Here is a 26,627-nt window from a genome sequence, read left to right on the forward strand (position 1 = left end):
CTGGTCTCATTATTTTCTAAAGCAGTTTTTCTAAGGTGATAAACTGAACACATTACTTGCTATGTATTAAATTACTTGTACCACTAAATAATCAAATTCTAAGCTCTAACAGCTTAATTCTGAAATCATTGTCTGGTATATTTGTGTTTTCAATTACTTTGTGTCTTTCACAGCTGCCAAACCCAGAAAGGTATGTTATGGTTATAGTTTATCTTCTATTTTTCCCTCTTGAACTACTCCCAAAGGAGGAAGAAGGATGCTTATTATATACTGCCTCATTTCTTTTTAAATTACCAACCACTATAGTGCTGTAGAGTTATACCACTGCTTCTCATACTTATGTGCACATTAGTCACCTTGGGATCTAGCTAAAATACAGATTCATTCAGTAGGTTTGGGGAGAGGCCTGAGAGTCTGAATTTTTAATAAGCTTCCAGGTGGTGGTGACAATGATTTGTGGACCACCCTGTGAATAGTAACTCGGCCTTAAGAGAACATTAACCAAAACCTTAAGCTGAGCAAACTACTGAGCAGCAAGTATTGACAACATTTCAAGGTTTTGTTTTTTGTTTTGTTTTGTTTTGAGATGGAGTCTCACTCGGGCTGGAGTGCAGTGGTGTGATCTCGGCTCACTGCAACCTCCGCCTCCCGGGTTCAAGCGATTCTCCTGCCTCAGCCTCCCAAGTAGCTGGGACTACAGGTGTGTGCCAGCACGCCCAGCTAGTTTTTTGTATTTTTCAATAGAGATGGGGTTTCACCGTGTTAGCCAGGATGGTCTCGATCTCCTGACCTTATGATCCTCCCGCCTTGGCCTCTCAAAGTGCTAGGATTACAGGCATGAGACACCGCGCCCGGTCCATTTCAAGTTCTAAAAAAAGTTCAACGTATTTCTTTAAAAATCATGCAAAACAGCCCTCTTGTATAAACTAGAGTGGGGAAAAAAGAACTTGAAATTGCACTTTTATTTTAAAACAGTGAAGTGTGGCTATTACATATTTCACTTTTACAATTAATACATGTTAGGATCTTACAAGTATTAAATTGATGATTTTATTATATATAAATACACAAATGGTCCAAAACAATATCTAAAATGTTGCAATATTTTTAAAATCCATAAAAATATTTAATTTTCAGTATGAAAATGGCATACTAATTTGAGTTTGAGGTAAATGAAGAGACAGATTTAGGCCATCTAAGAAGGAAGATAAAGGAGAATGTCATATCTATATTTTGGGAAAAGTCAAAGAATGCTAAAGAGCTTGACCTGTTACTGCATTAATGACTTCAGACATGCAGATACATATACTATATAGTAATAAATAATACACAATGTAGACAGAACAGAAAGCAGAGGGACTGGACCAATCTGCTCAAGGAAAAGGTAAAGAATTTTTTAAAGTGCAGCAATCAGGGATTCTTGTGACTAATGTGTTTCACTGAAGACAATTTGAATCGTTCATAAACATTAACCCTTTAATCCTTGAAACTTTCCTTTGAGGTAGAGAATTGGGCCAGACTACTGCTGAAAAGCAAGAGGAATGGCAAGGCTAAAGTAGCTCTTGAGAGCTCAAAAGAATCATGGAATTCTTTTTTTTTTTTTTTTTTTTTTTTTTTTTTTTGAGACAGAGTCTCACCCTGTTGCCCAGGATGGAATGAACTGGCACAATCTCAGCTCATAGCAACCTCCACTTGCTGAGTTCAAGCGATTCTCATGCCTCAGCCTCCTGAGTAGCTAGGATTACAGGCATGCGCCACCAGGTCCAGCTAATTTTTTTTTGTATTTTTAGTAGAGACAGGGTTTCACCATGTTGGCCAGGCTGGTCTCGAACTCCTGGCCTCAAGTGATCCTCCTGCATCACCCTCCCAAAGTGGTGGGATTACAGGCATGAGCCACCATGCCTGGCCAAGATTCATGGAATTTTTGAACTCCTTGTCTTGACTACTCTGCCAGCTCTTGTTGAACAAAGACCAATCCGCTCTTCATGATTTGCTCCTCATGTCATCTTATAATTCTAATGTGTCTACATCCTTGGATACCATATAATAGGAAAATTCTTTTAAACAACTAAAACAGACATAATCACAATTCCAACTTAATGTAGTCCAATACAACTTCATACAAATAGCAGTTAAATCACACATAGTAAAATTTCGTACAACTTTTTTTTAAAGTTTCAAATTTAAATGTTCCAAATGTTTAATTATTTTGTCTTAAGGTACATTTGCAAAGAATTCTAACTGCTGCTATTACCTTTGTCCTTGCTGAAGGAAAACATTAGGAGAATGAGCTGTTTTTAAGCTAAACGTGTCTCCACTTGATGAATGGCTTGAAGGAGCTTTTCCACCCAAGAGTGATGTTTCTGCTTCTTTTATTTCCATTGCCCTTTTGTATAATTCAGCAGCTTTTTCAAAATCTCCTCCTTCATAGCTTTGAGAGAGAAAACAAAAACTCTTAAAATGAGAATATAACCTCTTACCAATTCAAAATGACCTTATGGGACACAGAAAAAGAAGCTGTAAATATTTGCCCATTTCCCCTCTTTTTCCAGTGTATTCACTCAAGCAGACCAGTAAAACAACACCCAAACTCTTCTCCTTTCTACCAGTATCAGTATTTTTGTGTCTCATATGGATATCATTAAAACCATGTTGTAATAGAGGCAGTGAAATTGCTAAGCAAAGTTAGGTATTCTCTGCATCCTGAGAAAAATACAAATGAGCAAACAAAAGTCAACATATACTTAATGGCAAATTCACTCTGGGGACAGCAAATTACCCATATTACTCCCAGAGCCAGATGTAGTATAAACCATCCTTCACTGTTTGCCATGATGCATACATATGCTCCTCTGCAAAATAGATCATGCAGGCTTCATTTCATTTCTGGATACTACTTCAGTACTTCTTGAAGTCAATCAGCAAAAAACAACCCCTCCCCACTCTAAAAAAAAACATTCAGTAATACATATTTTGTGCTATTCTAAGACAAAGCTACTTCGAATAAAAGAGGCTGTATAAGGAAAGTGAAAAAAATTCTTACCTAAGCACAGCTAAATTTTTCAGTGTTTCTCCAACTCGAGGATGCATCCGACCCAGGCTATCTTCATAAATCTTTAATGCTCTTTCATACAATGGCAAAGCTTCAACGTGTTTTTTCTTATTTAAAAAAATGATAATGCTCATGCACACTGGGTTTCTGAAATTAATGTATTCTAGACTAAGCTAACCTACTTTGATTAGTACTTTAAAATGTTAATATCCTCCTAAAAGATGGGAATAAACAGATTAACTTATGAATAATCATAGGAGAAGCAGTATAATAGAAAGTCAGATACTTAAGATTTAGACCTGGCTTGGTAACCATTTGACCATAATCCAATACTGTAAGCACAAACCTGTTCCTTTATTGCCCAATGGCTCCCCCACCTGATTCTCACCCATCATAATCAAATGCCACAGGCTTAAATACTTAAATAAATATTATATGGAGGGATGTAGGGTATCTCCAGAATTTTAGAAACTAAGCCTATGCTCTGAACTAACAGTGTTTTACACTAAGAGGAAGGGACCTTTGTACAAGTCTAACTTCAATAGTTTCTCAAGTACTAAAGGAAGTATTAGAAATATCCTTAAATTGTCTTTAGTTCTATTTAGTGTTCCCTATCTAATTCATGTTTACCTATATTTTATACCATAAAATCATTCACTGATACAACGTTAAAATATGGGAACTTACCATTTGGCTATAAAGAACAGCTAAGTTCACCAAGGCAGTAGCTACACTAGGGTGCTTTGGGCCAAAAGATTTCTGTCGAATTTCAACAGCCAATTCATACAAAGGTACAGCTTTGTCAAGTTTCCCCTAAAAAACAAGAGTTAAATCTAACAAAAATATAAGGCAATAAATATTATCTTATCAGAGCTTTTTCCATAAGTAAAATTTCATATTAAAGGGTAATTTTGAGGGAAAAAAATCTCAGAAGCATTTCCTATCAGCTTAATGATTAAGTTTATAGATAACTGAAAATTTAAAGCTACACTGTATAGAAAAGCATTTTTGATAATTCAGAAAACCCTTTAGGATCATCCACTATTACTGTTTCTAGTGTAGTAAAAACATATCAGCTGAAGTAGATTTACTATTGCACATAATTTGGAGACTGCATCAAAATCAAAAGCTCATTTCTTGCCAAATCCCTTCCAGATTTTTCTAACTACTTCACTTCACCTGAAAGTTGGGCAGAAATAGCAGCAATGTACCCCTCTTACTACAACAACTTTGGTGTCAGGATGACCAGTAATGGACCCACAAAGTCTAAAGACAGTCTACAACGCTCTGTAACTATGCTAAATGAAAGCAGGCTTCCCTGGAATTTTTTCTTTTTTGAGAACAGCTATAAAAATCCCAAATATCACTCAGTATAGAACCCTATGGCAAACAATGGTTACATTTAATTACAGGCAAAGCCAAGAAAGAACGAAATAAAAATGTTCATTTAATCAACTACAAAGACATCTCCTGATTTCTTATGTTTATGTTGCTTTACACAGCAAACTTAATATTGGTGGAATTTTAGAACTTCTGAAATGTAAAATAAGTTTGAATTAGAATGCTAATAAATGCATTTGTACTTGGAATGTATTTAACAAAACAAACCCAGCATATTAATTTACTAGTATATTATTTCAGAATCAAGAATCAATGTAACCAGTTCAGTATAAAATAATTATTTTTAAATGTTCTGCTCAGTTACTTGTTAAAAGTTAAATCATGATTTTTAAAGCTCATATAAACTAACCTGTCCCTCATAAAGATAAATTATTTTGCTCATAGTAGTTATGGCTTAACTGATATGTTATAAAACATGTAAGAATGTCAAAGATTACTTACCATTTTCTTATACAAGATGGCAAGATGCTTCACCGTATATGCCAAAGAAGGGTGATCAGGAGCTAATGCACGTCTCCGAATATCTAAAGCTCTTTCATAAAGTTCTTCTGCTTTATCATACTGTTTCTTTTCATTGCATAGAGCTGCCAGATTATTCAAAGACTGAGCACAGTCAGGGTGATCTGGTCCTAGAACTCGCTCCCTCATTTCTAAGGAACGCTTCAGAAACTGGTCAGCTGTTCTGTGAACACAATCCCAAAATGGCTTAAACTATCTATTTTCTAGAGTTTGGAATCCTGACCCCTAAATTAAGTGGAGAACTGACTCATCTTTATTCTTAGATTCTAGTTAAAATAAGAGATTCAGCTCAAAATCTTACTTTCCCCCTCTTCCCCACCCCTATCTCTTCCTGCCCTTTTCCTGATAGTTTGAGGGCCTAAAATGTGTGGATGATTGCCTCAATTCTCCACTTCTGAAAGAAAAACTGATAGGTATTTTCCAAAACAAACTTTTATACTTTAAAAATTATTAGACCTAGGTCCAATAAAAGATTTTTGTATTCACTCTTCCTCCCTTTGGAGTTAGTACTAAATAATTTTTATTTCTTTATTTTATTTTTTTGTATGTGTGCATGTGTGTAACCTTGAACTCCTAGGCTCAAGTGATCCTCCCACCTTAGCCTCTCAAGTTGCTGGGTCTACAGGTGTGTACCACCATGTCTGGCTAATTTATTAATTTTTTTTGTAGAGACAGGGTCTCACTATGTTGCCCAGGCTGGTCTTGAATTCCTGGCTTCAAGTGATCCTAATGCCTCAGCCTCCTAAAGCTCTGGGATTACAGGCATGAGCTATCATGCCCAGCCAGTACTAAATAATTTTTAACAAAAGAATAAATCATTATTTTTTATATAAGTTTCTGTAAGTGGGCTACAGATTTATTATACTTTTCTGACATCCAAAGTTTCAAATTTGTTATATTTTTCTGATATATGAAGTCCAAAAATACTTTTTATAACATATAAATATAAATGTCATTTTGAATCCTTTTGCCCAAATAAACTGACAAAACTAGAAACCGTCTACATTATTTACTATTAGTCCCAAGCTGCTGCTTCTGTGAGATCTCATGCACAATATCTACACAAACTCACTTTTCATAAATATATAAAATACACCAGGGAAGCTACAGAATAACTTTTCAGTTAAGAAACAATGTGGGCCAGGCGTGGTGGCTTACGCCTGTAATCCTAGCACTTTGGGAAGCCAAGGCGGGCAGATCACGAGGTCAGGAGATCGAGACCATCCTGGCTAACACAGTGAAACCCTGTCTCTACTAAAAATGCAAAAAATTAGTTGGGCGTGGTGGCATGCGCCTGTAGTCCCAGTTACTCGGGAGGCTGAGGCAGGAGAATAGCTTGAATGGGAGGTGGAAGTTGCAGTGAGCCGAGATCACGCCACTGCACTCCAGCCTGGGCAACAGAGCGAGACTCTGTCTCAAAAAAAAAAAGAGTGTGAAAAGAAACACAGTAGAGAAAATGCCATGGTCTTTAGGTATGTGTATGCTCATTATATAACATCATACATGAAATTTTGCATGGTTTTTATCATTTTTTTTCTAGCTTTAGACTTGATAAAAATGTAAAACAGCATTGCATCAAAGAGAAAATGGTTAATTATTTTCATTATTAACCCCATGGTACTCACTCCAGGTTATTTTGAAGGTAGTAGAGAACACCCAGTTCGTTGAGGGTCCGAGCATTATCAGGTGTGTCCTTACCTAATGTAAGCTCTTCTAACTGTAGAGCCCGTCTACGTAAAAGGGCAAATCCGTACTGCAGCAGACATGAAAAATGAAAAGCAATCACTAAGTAGGTGCAATCCTTGATTCTGAAACAATATATGAGGGTCCTAAAAAATCTTCCTTTTTTCCCATTTAATCTAGATAACTATTATTTTAAGCATCACACTAAATTAACTTGATGATTACAAATACAAATATTTCCACATGGCAACACATTCTAAAATTCATTAAAAACTATTTCATGAAAATGATTATATTTTAGAAAGTAAATATCTCAAAGTGCTTCAAGAAATAATAGAATATAATTAATTTGCAGATATTTATCAACCCCATAGGTAAACACATAAACATCAAGTCCATAAAAATGCACACAGCATTTTAAATTAAAGAAATATGCTACATTTAGACTTTATCAGCAACTTAAAAAAATTAAAATAACTTTTATTGTGTATTTGAGGGGAAGGCTTTCTTCACATTTGAACATAACACAAAATGTTAACTAAATTTATTTTATTCCTTTTTCCAACCCTTTAAAGAACTGAGGTAGCTTTAAATTCCGTCTTTCAAAACCTAACCTTCAAATGAATTTAGAGTTCCACTTTTTAAAGTCTAAATTGTACTTCTCAGTAATATATTTTAACACATAAATAAGAAAATGTTAAGTAGTTCTCTTCTAAAAAACTAGAAGATTTTAAAATCTAAAGCTCTTAAACATGTGGGGTGTATGCATTTATGATGCTCTTTTCCTCTTACGTTCAAAACACAACACAAAAGAAATCTCTCCTTACCAAGTTGCCTTTTTTCTTTATAGCTTTCTGATGAATTTTAAAGGATTTTTTCCTAAAATGTTCAGCTTGTTCATATCTTAAAAAAAAATTACAGTAAGTCAAACAAAAGAAACATATTCAAAGTATACTTCAGTGAAATGAAAGCACTCTTTTCATAGTGTAAAGTCTTTTTGGGCTATTAAATACAGCATTTTTTCTAGAAATGATAGTCATGACATTAAGAATCTCTAAAAACCCTTTCATAAAACAAAATATGACAAAACACTAAGATATCTTAGTCTATCATGGGTGTTTTTCTAATAAAAAGTTCTGTTCAATTAAAAAAATTTTGACAAAACAAAGCAAGTCTAGTCCTTTAAGTAGCTGACATCTGATCATCTTTAACTAATTTAACTCATCCTAAGTCTCTGAAGGGCAACCTAACTAAATGAAAATCCAAAATCTCAGTTTTCTATAGCACACTAATAATTTTTAATTAACAACTTTTTCTGCACAGGCTAATTTCTGGTCAAGTTTAAATGTGAAATTCACACAAAATTTGTACGAAGCAATACTTCTATAAGTTAAAAAATTCCATTATGTATCACTTATGATAGAGCAAAAGAAATAATTTTTAATAGAGGAAGAGATGCCATTCATTGGGTGCCTGATAGATAAGAAAGACTTTTTATTATACCAGAGATTGGCTTTTTCTATAACGGGCTAGAGAGTTAATATTTTAGGCTTTGTGGGCCGTGTGCTTTCTGTTCCAAGTAAGGAACTCCGCCACTGAAGCACAGAAGCAACCATGGATAATATATACATGAAAAAAATTTGGCTGTGTTCCCTTTAAACCTTATTTACACAACTGGACTTGGCCTATGGGCAATGGTTTGCTGGCCCCATAAAGGTTGAACATCCCTAATCTGAAAACCCAAATTCTGAAATGCTCCAAAATCAGAAGCTTTTTGAGTGCTGTCATGATGCCACAAGTGGAAAATTCTGCACCTGACCTCAAGTGATGGGTCAACTCAAGCCACAGTCAAAACTGTGTTTTATGCACAAATTAAAACTAGTAAACAAAATTACTTTCAGGCTATGTGTATAAGGTATATATGAAACATAAATACATTTCATGTTTAGACTTGGGTCCCATCCCCAAGATATCTCATTATATATATGCAAATATTCTGAAATCTGAACAAATCCAAAATCCTGAACATTTCTGGTTCCACATTTGGATAAAGGATACTAAACCTATATTAGTAAAGCACTCAAAGTTAGTCAGTGAATGAGCCAGGATTCAAACTCAAGACTATATGACTCGAAAGTCCATGTTCTATCCTTCATGCATCTTCAAACAGAGATGAATCTTATAGTTCTAATTTTCTCTGTTTACCACATGAAGACTAGGCACAGGGTAAGGAAAAGTACACAGTGATAAAACAAAGCCTACCCTATAAGTACACTAAAACTGTAATTCCCCTTCATAAAATCAGGTATTACTGATCTAAAAAATCTTACTTATTTTGTTTCTGGTACAAAGTTGCAAGTGCCTCAAGTTCACGAGCAGTATATGGATGGTCCGCACCATAAGCATTTTCTGAGATTTCCAATGCCTGTTTATACAGTTGTTCTGCATTGCCAAACTTCTTCCACTGCACGTATACACTTGCTAGTTGGTGGAGGGACTGGGCTACTCTTGGGTGATCGGGATCTAAAGCTGTTTCTCGAATCTCTAAAGACCTCTGCAAAGGTACTATGGCCTGGGGGGAAAAGGGGTGAAAGGCCAGTTAAAGTGAGTGAAATGCTGCAAGATCTGTCATCTGATTAAATATTAAGGATTATAGCACAACAAATGAAAACCACATTAACATCTTGGAAAAAGAGAAGAGTGAACACAAAAATCCCACCTGTCTCTGGCTTGCCATTGATGTGCTGAGCTTACCTGACTGAGAAGGCCTAGATCCTTGAGAAATCGCCCCAAGGTTTCATAAAGATCAGCTAAGCAACTCATGTTGTCCTCGCCTTCGCAGTTTTTCTCATACTGCTTCAATGAATCGAAGTATTCTGTTGCCATTGCACTTTTGTCTTTGCCAACAAACTGCCAATAACTCAGCAACTCAGCAAAGTGTCCCCTGTTTCAACAAATAACAGTACTTTAATGAAAAACACACTTTAAAATCCATTACAGAATCAAAATTCCAGAACTAATATCAAGTTATTGACAATTTATTAGTAGGCAAGTACTGTGTAGTGAGGTAAGACTCAGACCACTCACTATCTGAATTCCACCACTATCCTAGCTATGTAATCTTGAGCAGGTTATCTGACCTCTTAGACCTCATCACCTTCATCTGCAGAAATGGAGACACTACCTGCCTCAGCTGGTACTGTAGGGGGATTATGGCACACAGTAAGTACTCCACGGTGTTGGCTGTTATCCTTAATACCATCATGGCTACTTACCAATGGGAATCTATCTGAATCCTTTTTACACATTTCACAATATGGAGCCAACCGCTGAGTTCACTCCCAAAATTATTTTAAGTATGGAAATTCAAAGAGAAGAAACTAATAAAAAATAAACTGTCACAGAGTATCTACTTTGTATTTTCATCAAGAAATTGAATGACAAAAGTAAGCTTATTCATCTGTAGGTGATCTTAAGTAGTATGGGGCTGGTAAACTAAAAAATATCTGATTTCGGCCGGGCGCGGTGGCTCACGCTTGTAATCCCAGCACTTTGGGAGGCCGAGGCGGGCGGATCACGAGGTCAGGAGTTCGAGACCACGGTGAAACCCCGTCTCTACTAAAAAATACAAAAAATTAGCCGGGCGTGGTGGCGGGCGCCTGTAGTCCCAGCTACTCGGAGAGGCTGAGGCAGGAGAATGGCGTGAACCCGGGAGGCGGAGCTTGCAGTGAGTCGAGGTCGAGCCACTGCACTCCAGCCTGGGTGACAAAGCGAGACTCCGTCTCAAAAAAAAAAAAAAAAAAAAAAAAAAAAAAAAAAAAAAAAAAAAATCTGATTTCAAAGGAATCATGAAAAATTGGAATGGAGATCAGAAATAAGAGATGCAACAAATTTGAGAGAGTTTATGTAGGAGCAAAATAAATTATGATACTTATTGTATAAGAAATGTCTAAATCTCTAAGTAAGGCAGAAAAAAACCCTCATGAAGCTTAGTAGGTTAGACAGTTGGCTCATAAAAAGGTAGTTCTGCCACTGACAAACTAGAACATATCAAAAGAGACAAACAGAATACATTTTTGAATTAGGGTAATTCTTTCTTTAAATTCAACACCAGACATAGAAAGTAAACAAACAAACAAAAACAAATAAATTCAACACCAGACAGATTCTACTTGGACCCGAGTCTGGTTTGAAGGCTACGCTTTCAGATATCTGAAGGCCCAAAGAAGCAGACATTATGAACCACCTCTCTGAGTGGTTTAAATTTAGACCTGCTTAAAAGTAAGCATAAGATAAAAAGTTGAACCAAAATCATTCCAGCTCTGATTTCATAAAGCAGCAGTACTCTATGTTTTCCTCTTGGGAAAAGCAGATCTAATAGAGATTTGTAAATTGTCTCAAGATTTCTCCTACACTATTTGTATTTCAGATACTTAAGACTAATTTTTAAATTAAAAATACCATTTTTTCTTTGTTAAACTGAACAACTTTAAATCTCTCTTTCTGGGGAAGGATGTTCTATAATGTTTCTTACCTTTTATAAAGGTTTTGAGACACAAAGAGATTAAGAAGGCAATCATGCAGCTTCTGTTTACTTCCCTGCTGCTGAAAAAGCCACGGGAGTTCATCTGCACTTCTCCAAGTCACTCTGTCCTGACTATCAGAAGAGAGGAGACAATATTCAATATCTTCCTACAATGAGACTGCTTCAAAAAGGCTTCAGGCAAATGTCAAAGGAAGAAAAATATTTAACATATATCTCTGATTCTTTAAGTATAATTTAATACTAAAAAAGTTAGGTCAAAATCAGAGACTTTACCAATCTAAGAAAATAAATTCAGTGATATGCAGAACCATCAACCAAACTCTAAAAGTATTTTCCTAAAATTGAACTATTTAAAAAAACACTCAATGGACCCATATATACACATACAGATACATGGACACAAACTATTGGAATAAAATAAAAATAATAAAATGATCCTACGTTGATTTTCCTTGTTTAAACTTTTAGCATAATATTAAAAGACAAAATCATCTTTTGCTCTTTTGACATTAACAGAATAGGGAGAGGATTTAATCTTTTTTGTAATAATTAAGTTTTTGTACTTTAGGTTGTAAGCTAAGAAACGAAATAAGGACACAAAGGTAGTGTGTTGCAGAAGTTACAGAAGAACAACAGGAACATTTACAATACCTTAGCTGCAAGGTGAAATAGTTGATTAGCTTTTGCCTGTATGAAGAAGTAACAGTGGGGCCTTCCAGGTACTCCAGTCTCACTGTTTCCCAAGCCTAGGGAGAAAAAGAAGAAATACTGAGTTCTATTTTACGTAAGTCACTGTACATCTAACAAGAGATTTGCAAAAAAGAATTTATAATTATTCCTATTTTATAGCTGTATAATAGAAATGTCACTTAAATGTTTTTAAATTTAGGACATATTTATTTGATAAACTGTTACTAGAATAAAAATTTCTGTACTAATATTTATAAGCTCAAAACACAATTTAATTCAAACTTTAGTTAATACATTAAAAATCTCAGAAGTGTGGAATGAAAAGTTACTAAAAAGAATAAATTATATTCAAACAATACACAATAAAGAAAGGAAAAAGGCTGTGAAATTGCAAACATTTCACATCTACAAATATGATACAGCATACTCAAATGTAAGACTTCATTTACAATTGTATATATATATAAATCAACCATGGCATTGCAGATGATAGGAATTATTTTAGCCAAAACTTCCTAAAGATTTACTTCTATGTGCTAAACATCTTTCTAGTACCTCACAAGGACCAAGAACCACCTCAATTAATTTGCTTCACAACCCCTTTCGTAAACTGCCAAAGTCCGCCTGGGGCTTAGATCTTGCCCAAGTTTAGATAGGCATTAATCCATGAAAAGGAGGCTGACTGGCTTACAGAGTCCAAACTCTTAATACATATACAGTCATGTGCACATAACAATGTTTTGGTCAACAACAAACTGCATACATGATGATGATCCTATAAAATTATAATGAAGCTGCCCTATACAGGCATACCGTTTTAAAACTTTCATACGACATTTTTACTGTAACTTTTCTGTATTTAGATACACAAATACAGTTACACACAGTATTCAGTACAGTAATATGCTGTGCAGGTTTGTAGCCTGGGAGCAATAGGCCATACCATATAGCCTCCATGTGTGGTAGGCTGTACCATCTAGATTTGTGTAAGTACGCTCTACAATGTTCACACAATGATAAAATCACCTAATGATGTGTTTCTCAGAACATATCCCCATTGTTAAGCAATGCATGACTGTATAATAATACCGCAATTCAATGAAACATAATTGAAAAAGACTTTTTTCTCTTCAAGAAATAAACTACCTTTAAGAAACTTTTTTTGATCTTTTGTGTCTGACTTATTTTTTAATTTTAAAAATTGTACTGTGGTAAGACCACTTAACATGAGATCTACCCTCTTAATAAATTTTTAAGTGTACTACAGTATTGTTAACTATAGGGACAATGTTGTATAGCAGATCTTTAGAATTTATTCCTTTGGCAGAAATAATCTTGCCACTGCACTCCAGCCTGGGTGACAGAGAAGACCCTGTTTCTTAAATAAATAAATAAAAAGATGCCTAAAATAACATCACCTGCAGATGTTGAAACCTAAGCAAGCCACATCCATAAGTCAACAAACACATTTTGTATAAACTGTGAATAAGGGAGGTCAAGAAAGTCCAGGACATCTCAGGATAGAGTTCCATCAGTTCTGATTCACTCACACCATTGTGACTAACATTGACAAGGCAGAGAATCTAGGTAGAAAAACAAATTAACAGTAATCATAAAGCACCTGTATAAGTAACTAACGGCCATTAAAATTTCCATAATTCTTTTAAGGCTATTTCTTTTTACCAAAACTTATAATTCAAATGATTTAATAAATCAAGAAACAGATTTATTAAAACACACTGTCCAAAAGACATTAATGAAGATTAAGATAGTGTATATATAAAATCTAGCACACCAAAGATAACACTCTTACAGAAAAAAGTACAGTGAAAATTAAAACTGCATAAAATGTATTATTATAATTAATGGCAGAATTCCAATTCCAGGAAGACAGTGGAAGAAAATAGCCCTCCTATTATAAACACGTATGAATATCAGACACATTTCTAAAAGCACAGCTTTTAGATAAATAAAGGGAAATCCTCCAACTGCCAAAAATGAATAGGAAATTGAAGTCAGAGTGTAAAGGGCTGGAACTGCTGGCTATGGGGGCAGTGGAGCTAGAGGACAGGCAGCATCCCCCAGGAACATAAGAGCTCAGGTTTTCACAGCCACAGTGGGATGGAAGGTGAGCCCTTAAGCTGTGTGAGGCAAGGAGGTAGAATTAGATTTCTTGTCAACACCAGGATCTTTGAAGGGCTTTGAAGGACCTTCACCCTCAGTGAAGGGGTGCATGAGAAAAACATTAGCCCACAGACGTGGAGAGAATACAAGGAAGCTTGTGGGCTTGGAGTGGGCTGAGAAGTCCAAACCCTGGGAACCACCAAGCTGAAAAGTTAACATAAAAATAGATCCAGGTTCGGCAGGGCGCAGTGGCTCACGCCTGTAATTCCAGCACTTTGGGAGGCCAAAGTGGGCAGATCACGAGGCCAGGAGATCGAGACCATCCTGGCTATCACGGTGAAACCCCATCTCTACTAAAAATACAAAAAATTAGCTGGGCGTGGTGGTGGGTGCCTGTAGTCCCAGCTACTCGGGAGGCTGAGGCAGGAGAATTGCTTGAACCCGGGAGGCGGAGCTTGCAGTGAGCGGAGATCGCGCCACCGCACTCCAGCCTGGGCGACAAGGCGAGACTCCGTCTCGGGAAAAAAAAAAAAAAAAAAATGAGATTGCTAGATATATGTTTTCAAAAACCAAAATTGAATATATCAACAAAAAACTACAATGTTATTTTAATTACATAGCACTTAATTCTAAAAATATATATATGGAAAATTAGACAAGGCAATTGTGAAGGATAATAATAAAAGGAGGTTTACCCAAGTAACTACCAAAGCTTACTTTAAAGTTCTAACAACTAAGCAGTATGGTACTGGCAAAGAATAGGCAAAATCAGAACAGAAGAGCCTAGAAACAGACCCACATTTATTTGTGAGCTTGATATTTGTCAGTTGGCATTGCAAATGAGCAGAAGAGATGTATTATTTAGTAAAAAGAACAATTAATTATCCATATGACAGAGGATTAAAAAGTGGATTCCTTCCTCACACAATAAACAAGAAGATATCAACAAGAGTTAAGGACTTCACACACGAAGAAAAAACTATAAAACTTTTTGAAGGAAATTGTGTGTGTGTGTGTATACACACACACACACATATATATGAAACAAAGCTTTGTATAATGAATGAAACATAATGAATGATACTATACAGTTAAAAGACAAGAAACAAACAGGAAAAAGACATTTATTTGCAAATTTTCTAATAAAGGATTTGTTTTCAGTAGGCAGAACATTTAAGACACCTACAGATCGATAAGGAAAAGACAAACGACCCACTTAAAAAATGGGTAAAGACTTGAACCAGCAATTCAGAAAAAAAGGATAGCCAATAACATGAAAAGATGATAAATCTCAATGATAATCAGGAAAACACAAATTTCCACAAGCACACTATGGCTATCAGCATTCCTGCATATGCCTGAAACATATTTAAGCACAAATTTTAAAAGAATTGTTATTTATTTCCATTCACACACACACAAAGCAAACTAACATTCCTTTTTATAAGTTTATTACATTCTACCTGCTTCATTAGCTCTTTATCCACATCATTTGCCATGGACTCCTGGATAGAGTGCAGAACAAGTCTATATAATGAAACAGTATCTTGACACTGGAAACACTGATGAAGGATTTTATCTAAATTGCCTGCTCTCCCAGCACTGTTGGAATCGAGAAGAGATTTAATTTCTTACAGATTGCCAACATCTGTGAAAATTTTGAGATCAGTTAAAAACAATGTGAACTCTATTTTTTGTACTGCAACCAATAACAAATTCAATAAAACATGATACAGGAAAGTGGTAGTTTTATGGGGCTGCTAGAGTCATTGGGTTTATTTTACTATATATAATTTAATTCAGTGCAATAAACATGCTGAAATCTATTATTTGTTAAGCAATTACTATGCATTATGGAACATAAAAATGAGTCAGACATGGTTCTTATTATCCAGAAGCATGCCACCTACATACAGGAAGCAGGGAAACGATGATAAGTATTGTTAGTTAGCCATGCAAATTAAATTTGTGTGGAGCCAGAATTTTGAAAACACAAGGCTAAAGAAAATCATTAAATAGGGGGGTATGTTTTAAAAGATTACACAATATTTACCAGTTTTTAAACATAATATAAAGATGTACAAAGAGAAAAAACAAAGGGTCCATAGTCTCTTTAAAATAGGTACTTTCAAAAATAAAAACAGTAAAATAGATACTTTCAATGAACATTATTAAATGTATGAAAAATTACTCACACTCTTGAATCATACTCATTGTATCACTGATGTTCACAGAGGCCAGATGTGTTGCCACAACTAACAGTGGAAAAGGACAGTGGAAATATCACAGGCAGGCTGGGTACAGTGGTTCACATGCTGTAATCCCAGCACTTTGGGAGGCTAAGCAGGTGGATTGCTTGAGCCCAGGAGTTCAAGACCAGCCTGGCAATCATGGCAAAACCCCGCTTCTACTAAAAATACAAAAATAAGCCAGGCATGGTGGTGTGCTCTTGTAGTCCCAGCTACTCAAGAGGCTGAGGTGGGAGGATCGCTTGAGTCTGGGAGGCAGAAGTTACAGTGAGCCTAGATCAAGCCTCTGCTCTCCAGCCTGGGCAACAGAGAGTGAGACACTGTCTCAAAAACAAAAACAAAGATGAAATATCGTGGGCAATGTAAAGTTTCAGAAGATTTTTTTATTTCAAATTTGGTTCTCAAGATGAGAACATGGAATAAAGAGACAAGAAGTACTAGATTCGGTGTCTGGAAATATGTGTGCTAGAATTGCCATCTATTGCAATGAATAACAAAAAATGTATTAATCTTTTTTTTTTTTTTTTTACCTCAGATGGAGAAAAGACAAAGTAGAGTGATGCTATACTGAAGAAGAAATAAAAGTAGTAAAACATTCTAACGGTTGAGAATAGATAGAATAGGGTAAAGCTATACTGAGGAAATAAAACTAGTGATACTCTAATGCTTATCTAAAGGCAGATTACTAATGGATATCTAAAATAGAACTATTTTATAATTAAAAAGTTTATCAGGACTTGAGAACAGAGACAATTAAAAATTCATATCCATATATCTACCTCCTGATATTCAAAGATACCTGAAAAAATATTGTAACCCTCAGTTGTTTCCTTCACTTTCCCAAAGCTAGGGGCCACAAATGAGGGTGAGGATGGCTTTCTTTTGCAACCTCCAATAGGGAACAGATTAGTGTGAAGAAAATTAGACAAATCTATCAAGTTCTGACAATCATGGACAGTAGGCACCTGTAAGCCATGTTCTCACAAATGTTAGTATCACTATTCAAATAAAATCTGAGTGGCTCAACAGATTGGTGTAGTGATCAGTTCTCAGTTTTGCAGGGTGAGAAAGGGTCTGCAGCAAACACAAAACATGCAGAAGATCATGTAAAATAACCACCACTTACCGCGCGATCATTTTGCCGAAAAGGGTGACATAAAGGGCATTGCAGGTTGTAGCAGAACGACAGTGTCGTTCTAGCTTCTTCTCCTGCACCAGTTTACCAAGAAAAACAAAACAGAAATACAAAAACCACCCTGGAATTAAGCGGTCTTTACTACCCAGCCATCAACAAGTACCCCGACAGAAATAACACTATTGCTGCCATCCGTGACATCACAACATGCAGTGGTGGCTCCTCGGCTGTGGGCAGCCTTCCAACTGCAGACCACAGATATGGCCAGTATGAAAATGCTCTTTTGCTTTTAAAATACCTGCTTAATATTATATACTAAAGTCAACCTTAAGACCAAAATCTTTTTATTGCTTCTTTTCTACCTGTCATTAGTTTAAGAGGCAATACATTTACCAAAGTAATTACTAAACTCCAGTTTTCCTTATAACAGATCCCCTATATTGAATTTTAAGTCTCACATAAGATGTTTCATAGGAAAGATGAGAGAGTAAAAGACTGCATCAAAATGAAAAATACACACCTGCTCTTTACTCAATTTAATGTCTACAGAGTGGCATTCTGCAATTATAATAGATTTTGCATCTTTTGGACTTAAGGGATCAAGATGAAGTGTAGGCCACAACCTTTTATGTAAAGAAAAGAAAAATGAAATTTTAATAATACAACAAGAACTGTAATTACCCACAACACAATTTAAAATCCACCACAGGAATTAACATTTTATACTGCTTTTGTAAAATAAGCAAAACTAATGTCTATTAATCATATTAAGTAATTAATATATCTTACTCATTCTAATATGTGTATCATTACTTTGAGCAATGAATCACAACAAACAGTGTTATAAAATAAACAGTATATACATTAGATAGTTACATGGTAAAACATTTCTAGTTCTATGTTCCATACTATCAGTAAAACTAAGCATAGGTATGAGTATCTATGAGAAGTGGCACCAGACACAATTATTGTCTACAAGCACTTGTAATGCAACTGAAATTTAACTATTACAATATACATTCTTGATATGGTACTGAAAATTGCATTTGTGGGGGGGTGAAAAAACTTACTCTTTTTATGTATAAAGTACACATAGACACATATATCTATATACACAAGCTAATATACAATATGTGTGAGGTATTAAAATTTCTTGGGGGAGGCAATTACAAATAAAATGTCTAAAATGGCTCCTTATAGGAGCAAAAACAGGTTGAGAAACACTGCTCCATGGGATCCAATTGCTCTACTACTTTTTTTTTTTTTTTTTGAGGCAGAGTCTCGTACTGTTGCCTAGGCTGGTGTGCAGTAGTGCCATCTCGGCTCACTGCAACCTCTGCCTCCCAGGTTCAAGTGATTCTCCTGTCTCAGCCTCCCAAGTAGCTAGGATTACAGGCGCCCACCACCACGCCTGGCTAATTTTTTATATTTCTAGTAGAGGTGGGGTTTCACTGTTGGCCAGGCTGGTCTTGAACTCCTGACCTCCTGATCCACCCACCTCGGCCTCCCAAAGTGTTGGGATTACAGGCATGAGCCACTGCGCCCAGCCATTTGTTTGTTTTTTGAGATGGGAGTTTCACTCTTGTCGTCCAGGCTGCAGTGCAGTGGTGCAATCTCAGCTCACTACAACCTCCACCTCCTGGGTTCAAGCGATTCTTCTGCCTTAGCCTCCCGAGTAGATGGGATTACAAGCACCCGCCACCATGCCTGGCTAATTTTTGTATTTTTAGTAGAGAAGGGTTTCACCATGTTGGCCAGGTTGGTCTTGAACTCCTGACCTCAGGTGATCCACCCGCCCTGGCCTCCCGAAGTGCTGGGATTACAGATGTGAGCTACCATGCCCGGCCACTCTACTACTTTTTAAAGGACCATTAAAGTGAGCTTGCATTTCAAAATAACAGGTGTTTATTATTCCCAGCCCGGCCCTTTCTCTATTTTCCTCATCTATAAATTTAACTGCCTACTAGACATCGTTACGTGGAGCTACTCAAACTAACCATGATTAAAAACTAAACTCATCACCTTTTCCCCACAACCTGCCTGTCCTTTGTGTTTCCTATTTCAGTTCATGAAGCTACATTAATTAATTTCTCAAGTCAGAAACTCCAGAATCATCCTGGCTCTTTCTTTTCCCTTGCATCCCAGATCTATCTAACCTCCCCGCAAATCCCTTTTTTTTTTTTTTTTTTTTGGAGACAGGGTCTCCCTCTGTCACCCAGGCCGAAGTGCAGTGGCACGATCTCTGCTCACTGCAACCTCTGCCTCCCAGGTTCAAGCGATTCTCCTGCCTCAGCCTTCCAAGTAGCTGGGATTACAGGCATGTGCCACCATGCCCAGCTAATTTTTGTATTTTTTGTAGAGACAGGGTTTCACCATGTTGGCCAGGCTGGTCTCAAACTGCTGGCCTCAAGTGATCCACCCGCCTTGGCATCCCAAAGTGCTGGGATTACAGGTTCACACCATCTATACAATTCCATAGATTGTATTTTTTTTTTTCATAAATTCACCCACTTCTCCCCATCCTCACTGCAAGTCACATAAAAAATGTGAAAACCATAAATGCATATTAAAAATCTTTCCTTGTTTGTACTTAAAACATTTCATGTACTCTGAAAGAACTAAAGTTGGCATCGTACCTCCATGCTGGAGGGCATGTTTCTACATTCACAGAAACAATTACTCTTACATTCACTGGCAGTGGATCTATCAGCCATTTCATGTGTTTTTCAACTTGCTTAAAAATATAAAAACAAAATTCAATCTATTAATCAAAATATTTCAAAACAATCCAATAATAGCTCCCCAAATAAAATGAAATTCTCATTAAGTTTATCTTATTAAGGATAAAAATCTTATTTTGGGGTGATTTATTTTAGAATTTTAAAAGAACAAGTAGCAAAACATTATTATCACCAATCTGAACTCTGGACACATCAGGAAATGTCAAGGCCCTAAAAATATGTCAGAACGAATAGTCTTTGTTAATTGTGTAAATTCAGTTGGTCTTTCTTAATAAGATATTAGTGTCTGTGGACATACGATATATTTTTTTAATCCATGTTACCTCCCTAGAAATAAAGCAGAAATATAAAAAATAACATCATATTTTCTTCTCACAAACATATAAATGCCTGCTCTAGCTATTACTGAATTTGCATCTCTTTCTGAGTGTATCAATAGGTAACAAATGGAAAACGGTACCTGAACTTGATCTATAGAATCAATAACGATGATGATGCTGCCTTGATGACGAGCAGAGAGTTTTTCCAGCCAACGTGGAAATTCTTCCAGAAGCTTAGCAGGATCCAGTGTCAGAGCAGAGACTGACCAAGAGTGCTGCATCAACTACAAGATAAGAACACACACAAACTGAAGTAGTTACACGTAGTTACTGAAGTAGTTACAGAGCTGGGGGAAATATTTCTATTCTTACTTTTTTATAAACCAAAATCAAGTCACCAAGAGGACCCGATTGTATCGAATATTATTTTTAACCTTATACAAAACCAAAACAGGTGGATAATACTGAAAATTGGTTTACCAGTAGGTACTTATTAGTCCCAACAATTTCTGAATCTAAATAAAATTCTGTAATTCCAAAAGATGGGATACTATACCTTTAGAGTTAGTCGTTTAATAATCAAGGAGGACTCTGAGCTGGTTGACATGGGCCTTCCCACAAAATGGGAAAGAATCAGTGTGTTGGGGGAATTCTTCTGTTGCAATTGAATCCTGAAAGAAAAAGACAGAACTTTTATAAAACCGATAAAGTTCCTTGACTGTCAATAAAAAAAGAATTCACAATGCAGTAAACATCAAATGTTGCCTAACTGAGCAATCAGATGGTCAGTTACTTTTAAATAAATATGGAGATTTCTGTTTTTACTCCACTTTTAGATCCTTCTAAATAATCTTTTTAAAAATTGTAGATTCATTTTAATTACAAATAGATGTTAATTAACAGAAACCAAAGTACTTTACATATGAGGGTAAGGTATTAGTAAAACAAGCATTAACTTTTAATTAAAAATTCCTACTAGAGGAAAATTTGTTAGGTACAAAAATATTATTTTCCAAACATAACTTTAAATAAATGGGTAATAAAAAGGAGACAACTACATATACTAACCCTTCAATGTAAATAATTATGAAAGAAAGAAAATATTTTTACTGCTTGTTTTTAAATAACATAATGAAATAATAAAGTTTATTAGCTTATATGAACCTTAGTCCATAATTTGAAGAACTAGATTGCATTCATGGTGAAGGTTATCCTTAATTTTGATGTTCTGTAGAATGTATTTCACTCTAACTAGTATGCTTTTGTCGTTTCAAATATTTAAAGTATCAATGAAACTTTTAAATAAAGGCAATAATTACAAATAAAGGCACATTACAATCCACTTAATAACATATGTGTTATATGACATATCACATATGATCACTTCCGTACAAAGCACTCCCATAGCTGTTACTTATGTGATTCATATACATAATCATAAATGTTCATGCTTCCTATTCCTTTCTCATTCTGTGTCTTCTCTCTAACATCCAAATTCTATGCATTTCAGGGCATGAACCTATTGTTTTATTCCTTTTTACTTTGTTAATGTTTAGTGTAGGCCGCGCAGGAAGGCAGGCATGCAATATATTTTGTTGAATAGATTCAGTAATTCAAACAATGACAACAATAATTTAATTGCACTGCATCATACCACTTTGATAAAAGAAGAGACTTCCCAGAACCTGGTCCTCCAGACACGAGAAGAGGTGGAATCGGGGCTGGTGCTGCCACTAGATCATTAAGGCGTTGGTAATACTAGAAAAAAAAAATGAATTTACATTGTAAGGAAGCACATGCCTCTGAGACTACTGAAGAGTCAACTTCTGATTATTCTTTGAAAATACTGGAGAAAAGCTGTGTGAGAAAATGAAATCTATTTTTAGTTGACAGCACCCTCATAATTGCCTACTTTTATGGCTGGCAAAAACATGACTGAACTAGTAAACTAAGAATGGGCCTCAAATGGCTGGGCGCGGTGGCTCACGCCTGTAATCCCAGCACTTTGGGAGGCTGAGGCGGGTGGATCATGAGGTCAGGAGATCGAGAACATCCTGGCTAACACGGTGAAATCCTGTCTCTACTAAAAATACAAAAACAAAATTAGCCGAGCGTGGTGGCGGGCGCCTGTAGTCCCAGCTACTCAGGAGGCTGAGGCAAGAGAATGGCGTGAACCCGGGAGGTGGAGCTTGCAGTGAGCCGAGATCACGCCATCGCACTCCAGCCTGGGCGACAGAGCAAGACTCCGTCTCAAAACAAACAAACAAACTAACAAACAAAAAATGGGCCCCAATTTCTTCTACATGTAGTATTGCTGTAAATTAATGGGTAAAGGACAACATTTCGGGTCCCTGTGGGGTTTTGCAACACTCAAATGTTTGCAGAATGTTTCAGGGAGCTCACTGTAGCCCCCAAATCACAGAAAATACTGCAGAAGACCTTGAAGGTACTAGCAGGCCACCTAGATCTCCTGGTCAGAGGAATAAACACCTGTCCTGGGAATCACCTCAGTTTCTGGGGGTGAGAAAAGGTCCAAATAAGAGCAGGTTTTGTCTGGGGACTTGGAGTCTCCCAATCTGCCCAAGACAATCAGGTTAGCCTAGGCTGCCTGAGATCTTTTTGAAACTAAGTGAGTTCAGTGTAAAGTCCAAGAATTCCTATTTCCCAAGTTTTCCCCAGAAACTCAAAACTGGTTCAAAGCTAAAAAGGACACACTCAAAAACCAAAATATCTTAGTACTTATTAAGGAGTTTCAAAAATTATCTTGAGACTTGACTTTTTCTTCAGTGTACCAGTGGTCTAAATGATAGCTGATGAGGAATTTTAAAAAGTGTATAGTAAGTAGTTTGCAGCCAGCTTTAGGCTTGCTTTAGAATAACACAATTCTCCAGCAACTATAATGAATTACTTGGTATAGTTTTTCAATCAATTTTTCTACTTGTTATATTTAATTAACAGGCAGAAAAATTATATCTCTAAAGAATATATTCCCCAGGAACTCAAATAATTCAAATAGAAATGATACTTCTGAAGGAGAAAAGAAAGTCTTGATTTACTACCTCATAAGTCCTAACAACTTAGTTCATGGTCCCACAGAAAGCCCATTTATAGGATCCATGCTTCCCAGGTTAAGACCCATGGCTATAAAAGAAAAACCATAGGATCTGGAGCCAGAAAAGAACGAGGTTCAACTCCCAGATCTGCAATCTACTCACTGTGTACTCTTAGGCAAACCCTAATCTGAACCTCAGTTTCTTTATTTATAAAATAACAATAGCAATACTTCTCATAAAATAACGACTAACATTTATCATGGGCCAGGTACTGTGCTAAGCACTTTATGTGCATTATCTGATTTAATCCTTGCAACAAGTACCTATGAGGTAGGTACTATTAGTTATTCTCATTTTACAGCCAAGAAAGTCAAAGTTTAGAGTGGCCAAGTAACTTGAAGAAATATAGTTAGTAAATGATGGAACCAGGACATTAACGGACAGTCTAAATTCAAAAAGTTCTGTAAAAATACAACTGTTAATATTAGCTACTATAGTATTCTTTAAAATATTAGTTCTTACATTAATTTTTAACTATTTTTTTTAACTTGCACATAGATTTCATTGTATATTTCAAGTTCTGATAATTGGTTTAGATATTTAAGGATGTTGATAAGACTGATAAAGAAGGACTTATCTGCCTATTTCATGAACTACTATGCTTTGTTTTCTGAATGTAATATTTTGATTCAAGAATTGGAAGAACAGAGAGACTTACTATTCTTTTTTTTCTTTTCTTTCTTTCTTTCTTTTTTTTTTTTTTAAAGACAGGGTCTTGCTCTGTTACCCAGGCTGGAGGGCAGGGGTGTGGTCATGGCTCACTGCAGCCCTGACCTCCTGTGCTCAATTGATCCTCCCACCTCAGCCTCCCAAGTAGCTGGGATTACAGGTGCATACCACCATGCCTGGTAAACTTTTGTATTTTTTGTAAAAACAAGGTTTCGCCATGTTGCTCAGGCTAGTTTCAAACTACTGGGCTTAAAGCAATCTGCTTGTCTCAGCCTCCCAAAGTGTTGAGATTACATGCGTGAGCCACTGCACCTGGCCTCAGCCTTACTATCCTTATCAAGTTTCCTAGCTATCCTAATCCTGGTCTGAGTGAGTTGCAGATGGTGGCATAATAAACATGTGGTTGATAAATTCTAGTCCATAACTAAAAATGTTCGGTCTTTATAAGCACATTTGAATCTCACATATCTTTCTTATGACACAAACCTAAGCACATCTCAACATGGATAATCAAGTCATGAGATTAGACAACTAATATAATCATAAACCTTAACTATATTTAGATGAAAATACAATCATAATACAGCCTTTAAGTGGTGACAGTTCTTTGTTGCAATAATACTCCAAGCACTTACTTTCTCAAATCCCAACTCATGGGCTGAATTAGAAGCCTGCTGAAAAGTTTCCATTTGCTCTTGTTCATCATGTATGTCCCACAGAACATCACCAAAATCATCTTCTTCTGGAATGGAATCCTCACTGCCCAAATCCTTAGTCTCCAAGTCTGTGTTCTCAAAACCCAGTATGTCCTGAACACAAAGAACAACCACACAAAAATGAATGAAGAAAATAAAGATCTTACAGCGGGGTCACCCAGGCCCAAAGTGGGCTTCACCTACTTTTGGGAGGGCAAGTTCAAACATACAGCCTTTGTATAATACCTACAAGAATAAACTGATAACTACAAAAAATCACTAATTTAAAAACAAATAAAAGAAATAAAAATATTAAAATAAAAGAAATGAATACCTCTTTTTATAAAAATAAAATTAAAGGAATATTTGAATCCCATGGAATTTGTTTTCTGAAAAATGTTACACAACATCTTTGGTTGTATCTGGCTGGTGAATAGTTATAAAGTACTAATGACTAGGAAATATGCTATAAGAATTGAATTACTAAGATGTGATTTCTTGATCTCAAGTATCTCTGTGGTCATATTCAGTTTTTATATTAGGTTACTGAAAATATGTTATCCTTCAAGCACTAATGATGGTAAATACATTCACTTTCACTTGCTGCCATTCATTCTGCTCAATTAATTTATCTTGGTCCTAAAATTTGCAAGATTGTGAAGCTCAAATTTGATAAAGACAATCTTTATACTAGAGAGCACCATACAAAATGTGTTGCCAGAGGTCATATCATTTTGGGGCTCACTCTTTTTCTCTAATAATAAATCTTCAAGCTTCCTACTTCTCAAATAGGGTTTTTGGTTGGCTGGGGGAGGTGTCAGAAGGTGTGGGCAACCACAGGCTAAACATGGTACATCTTCCCACTGCGCCCATTCTGTTTGAGGGAGAGGGGAATAATAAATAATCACTATTTTTTTCTAATATATAATTTAAAATTATTTTTTATATTAAACACAAACATAGACATAATATCAGGCAGAATATATAACTCACATAAATTTTCAAGATAGCACATGAAACTTCATAGAGACTTCCAGCTCAAGGCCCGTCCCTGGTCCATGTTCTCACCCCCCTGGAGGCATGCTTTCATCCCCCTCTTCTGTTAGGGATACCATGGGGGGAAAACCTGAGAGGGACTTTCCTAATATATAAAAATTCAAAGGGTACACAGAGGAGCCTCCCTATTGAATAAAATGAACACTTTCTCTTAAATAGTTTTTAGCTAGCACTTTTGTAATATGTTTTACACTTAGGTATTGAAGCATCAAATAGTCCTCTGAGATAGATGAGAGATAAAGATATTAATACATGGTCCTAGTAATACTAAGAACATACCACAGGATGGACTCCCAACAGAAACAACAGCGCCTTCCTCAGGTACTGTGTTCAAAAAGACAAGCAAGTGGTTTTCTCTGGAAAAATCAATTTTATAGAAAGCGATCTTAAAATATTTTAGATGAAAACTTACAGAGAATGCATATTTACCTGTTTAATAATCTTTTCTACACAAATATAAGTTTTATATACTCCTTCTGCAGGATCTCCTGAGTGATCAATGATCTGGATAAAAATCATTTAAGAACAATGAGAAAAACCATAATATCAGAAGGAAGTGGTGGTAAATACTTTTATACTGCTTATGTGACAGGAACTATTCTAAATATTTAACACATATTAGCTAATTTATCTT

At 35.9% G+C, this 26,627-nt stretch overlaps 1 protein-coding gene across 5 annotated transcripts in view; it reads right to left on the reverse strand.

The window, feature by feature from the left end:
- Window positions 1–1,587: 1,587 nt before the first annotated feature.
- NPHP3 (nephrocystin 3) overlaps window positions 1,588–26,627 on the reverse strand; it is a 41,587-nt gene continuing 16,547 nt past the window's right edge. The window contains exons 8-27 of one of the 5 annotated variants that reach the window (XM_016941944.4): window positions 26,423–26,497; window positions 24,878–25,051; window positions 22,115–22,218; window positions 21,017–21,131; window positions 20,601–20,744; window positions 20,036–20,133; window positions 17,920–18,022; window positions 17,391–17,473; window positions 15,479–15,617; window positions 13,310–13,474; window positions 11,853–11,947; window positions 11,190–11,312; window positions 9,410–9,599; window positions 8,986–9,227; window positions 7,483–7,558; window positions 6,598–6,725; window positions 4,895–5,135; window positions 3,740–3,865; window positions 3,044–3,159; window positions 1,588–2,431 (exon numbers count right to left, since the gene is read on the reverse strand). In XM_016941944.4, the coding sequence (XP_016797433.3) occupies window positions 2,251–2,431; window positions 3,044–3,159; window positions 3,740–3,865; window positions 4,895–5,135; window positions 6,598–6,725; window positions 7,483–7,558; window positions 8,986–9,227; window positions 9,410–9,599; window positions 11,190–11,312; window positions 11,853–11,947; window positions 13,310–13,474; window positions 15,479–15,617; window positions 17,391–17,473; window positions 17,920–18,022; window positions 20,036–20,133; window positions 20,601–20,744; window positions 21,017–21,131; window positions 22,115–22,218; window positions 24,878–25,051; window positions 26,423–26,497 (2,718 nt within the window). In that variant the 3' untranslated portion in view covers window positions 1,588–2,250. Of the gene's footprint in view, window positions 2,432–3,027; window positions 3,200–3,739; window positions 3,886–4,894; window positions 5,136–6,597; window positions 6,726–7,482; window positions 7,559–8,985; window positions 9,228–9,409; window positions 9,600–11,189; window positions 11,313–11,852; window positions 11,948–13,309; window positions 13,475–15,478; window positions 15,618–17,390; window positions 17,474–17,919; window positions 18,023–20,035; window positions 20,134–20,600; window positions 20,745–21,016; window positions 21,132–22,114; window positions 22,219–24,877; window positions 25,052–26,422; window positions 26,498–26,627 lie in introns of those variants that run through there. The other 4 variants (XM_024355683.3, XM_024355685.3, XM_024355686.3 and 1 more) reach the window with 4 other exon arrangements.

The sequence above is a fragment of the Pan troglodytes genome, chromosome 2, assembly GCF_028858775.2.
Source record: "Pan troglodytes isolate AG18354 chromosome 2, NHGRI_mPanTro3-v2.0_pri, whole genome shotgun sequence".
Classification (NCBI taxonomy): Eukaryota; Metazoa; Chordata; class Mammalia; order Primates; family Hominidae; genus Pan; species Pan troglodytes.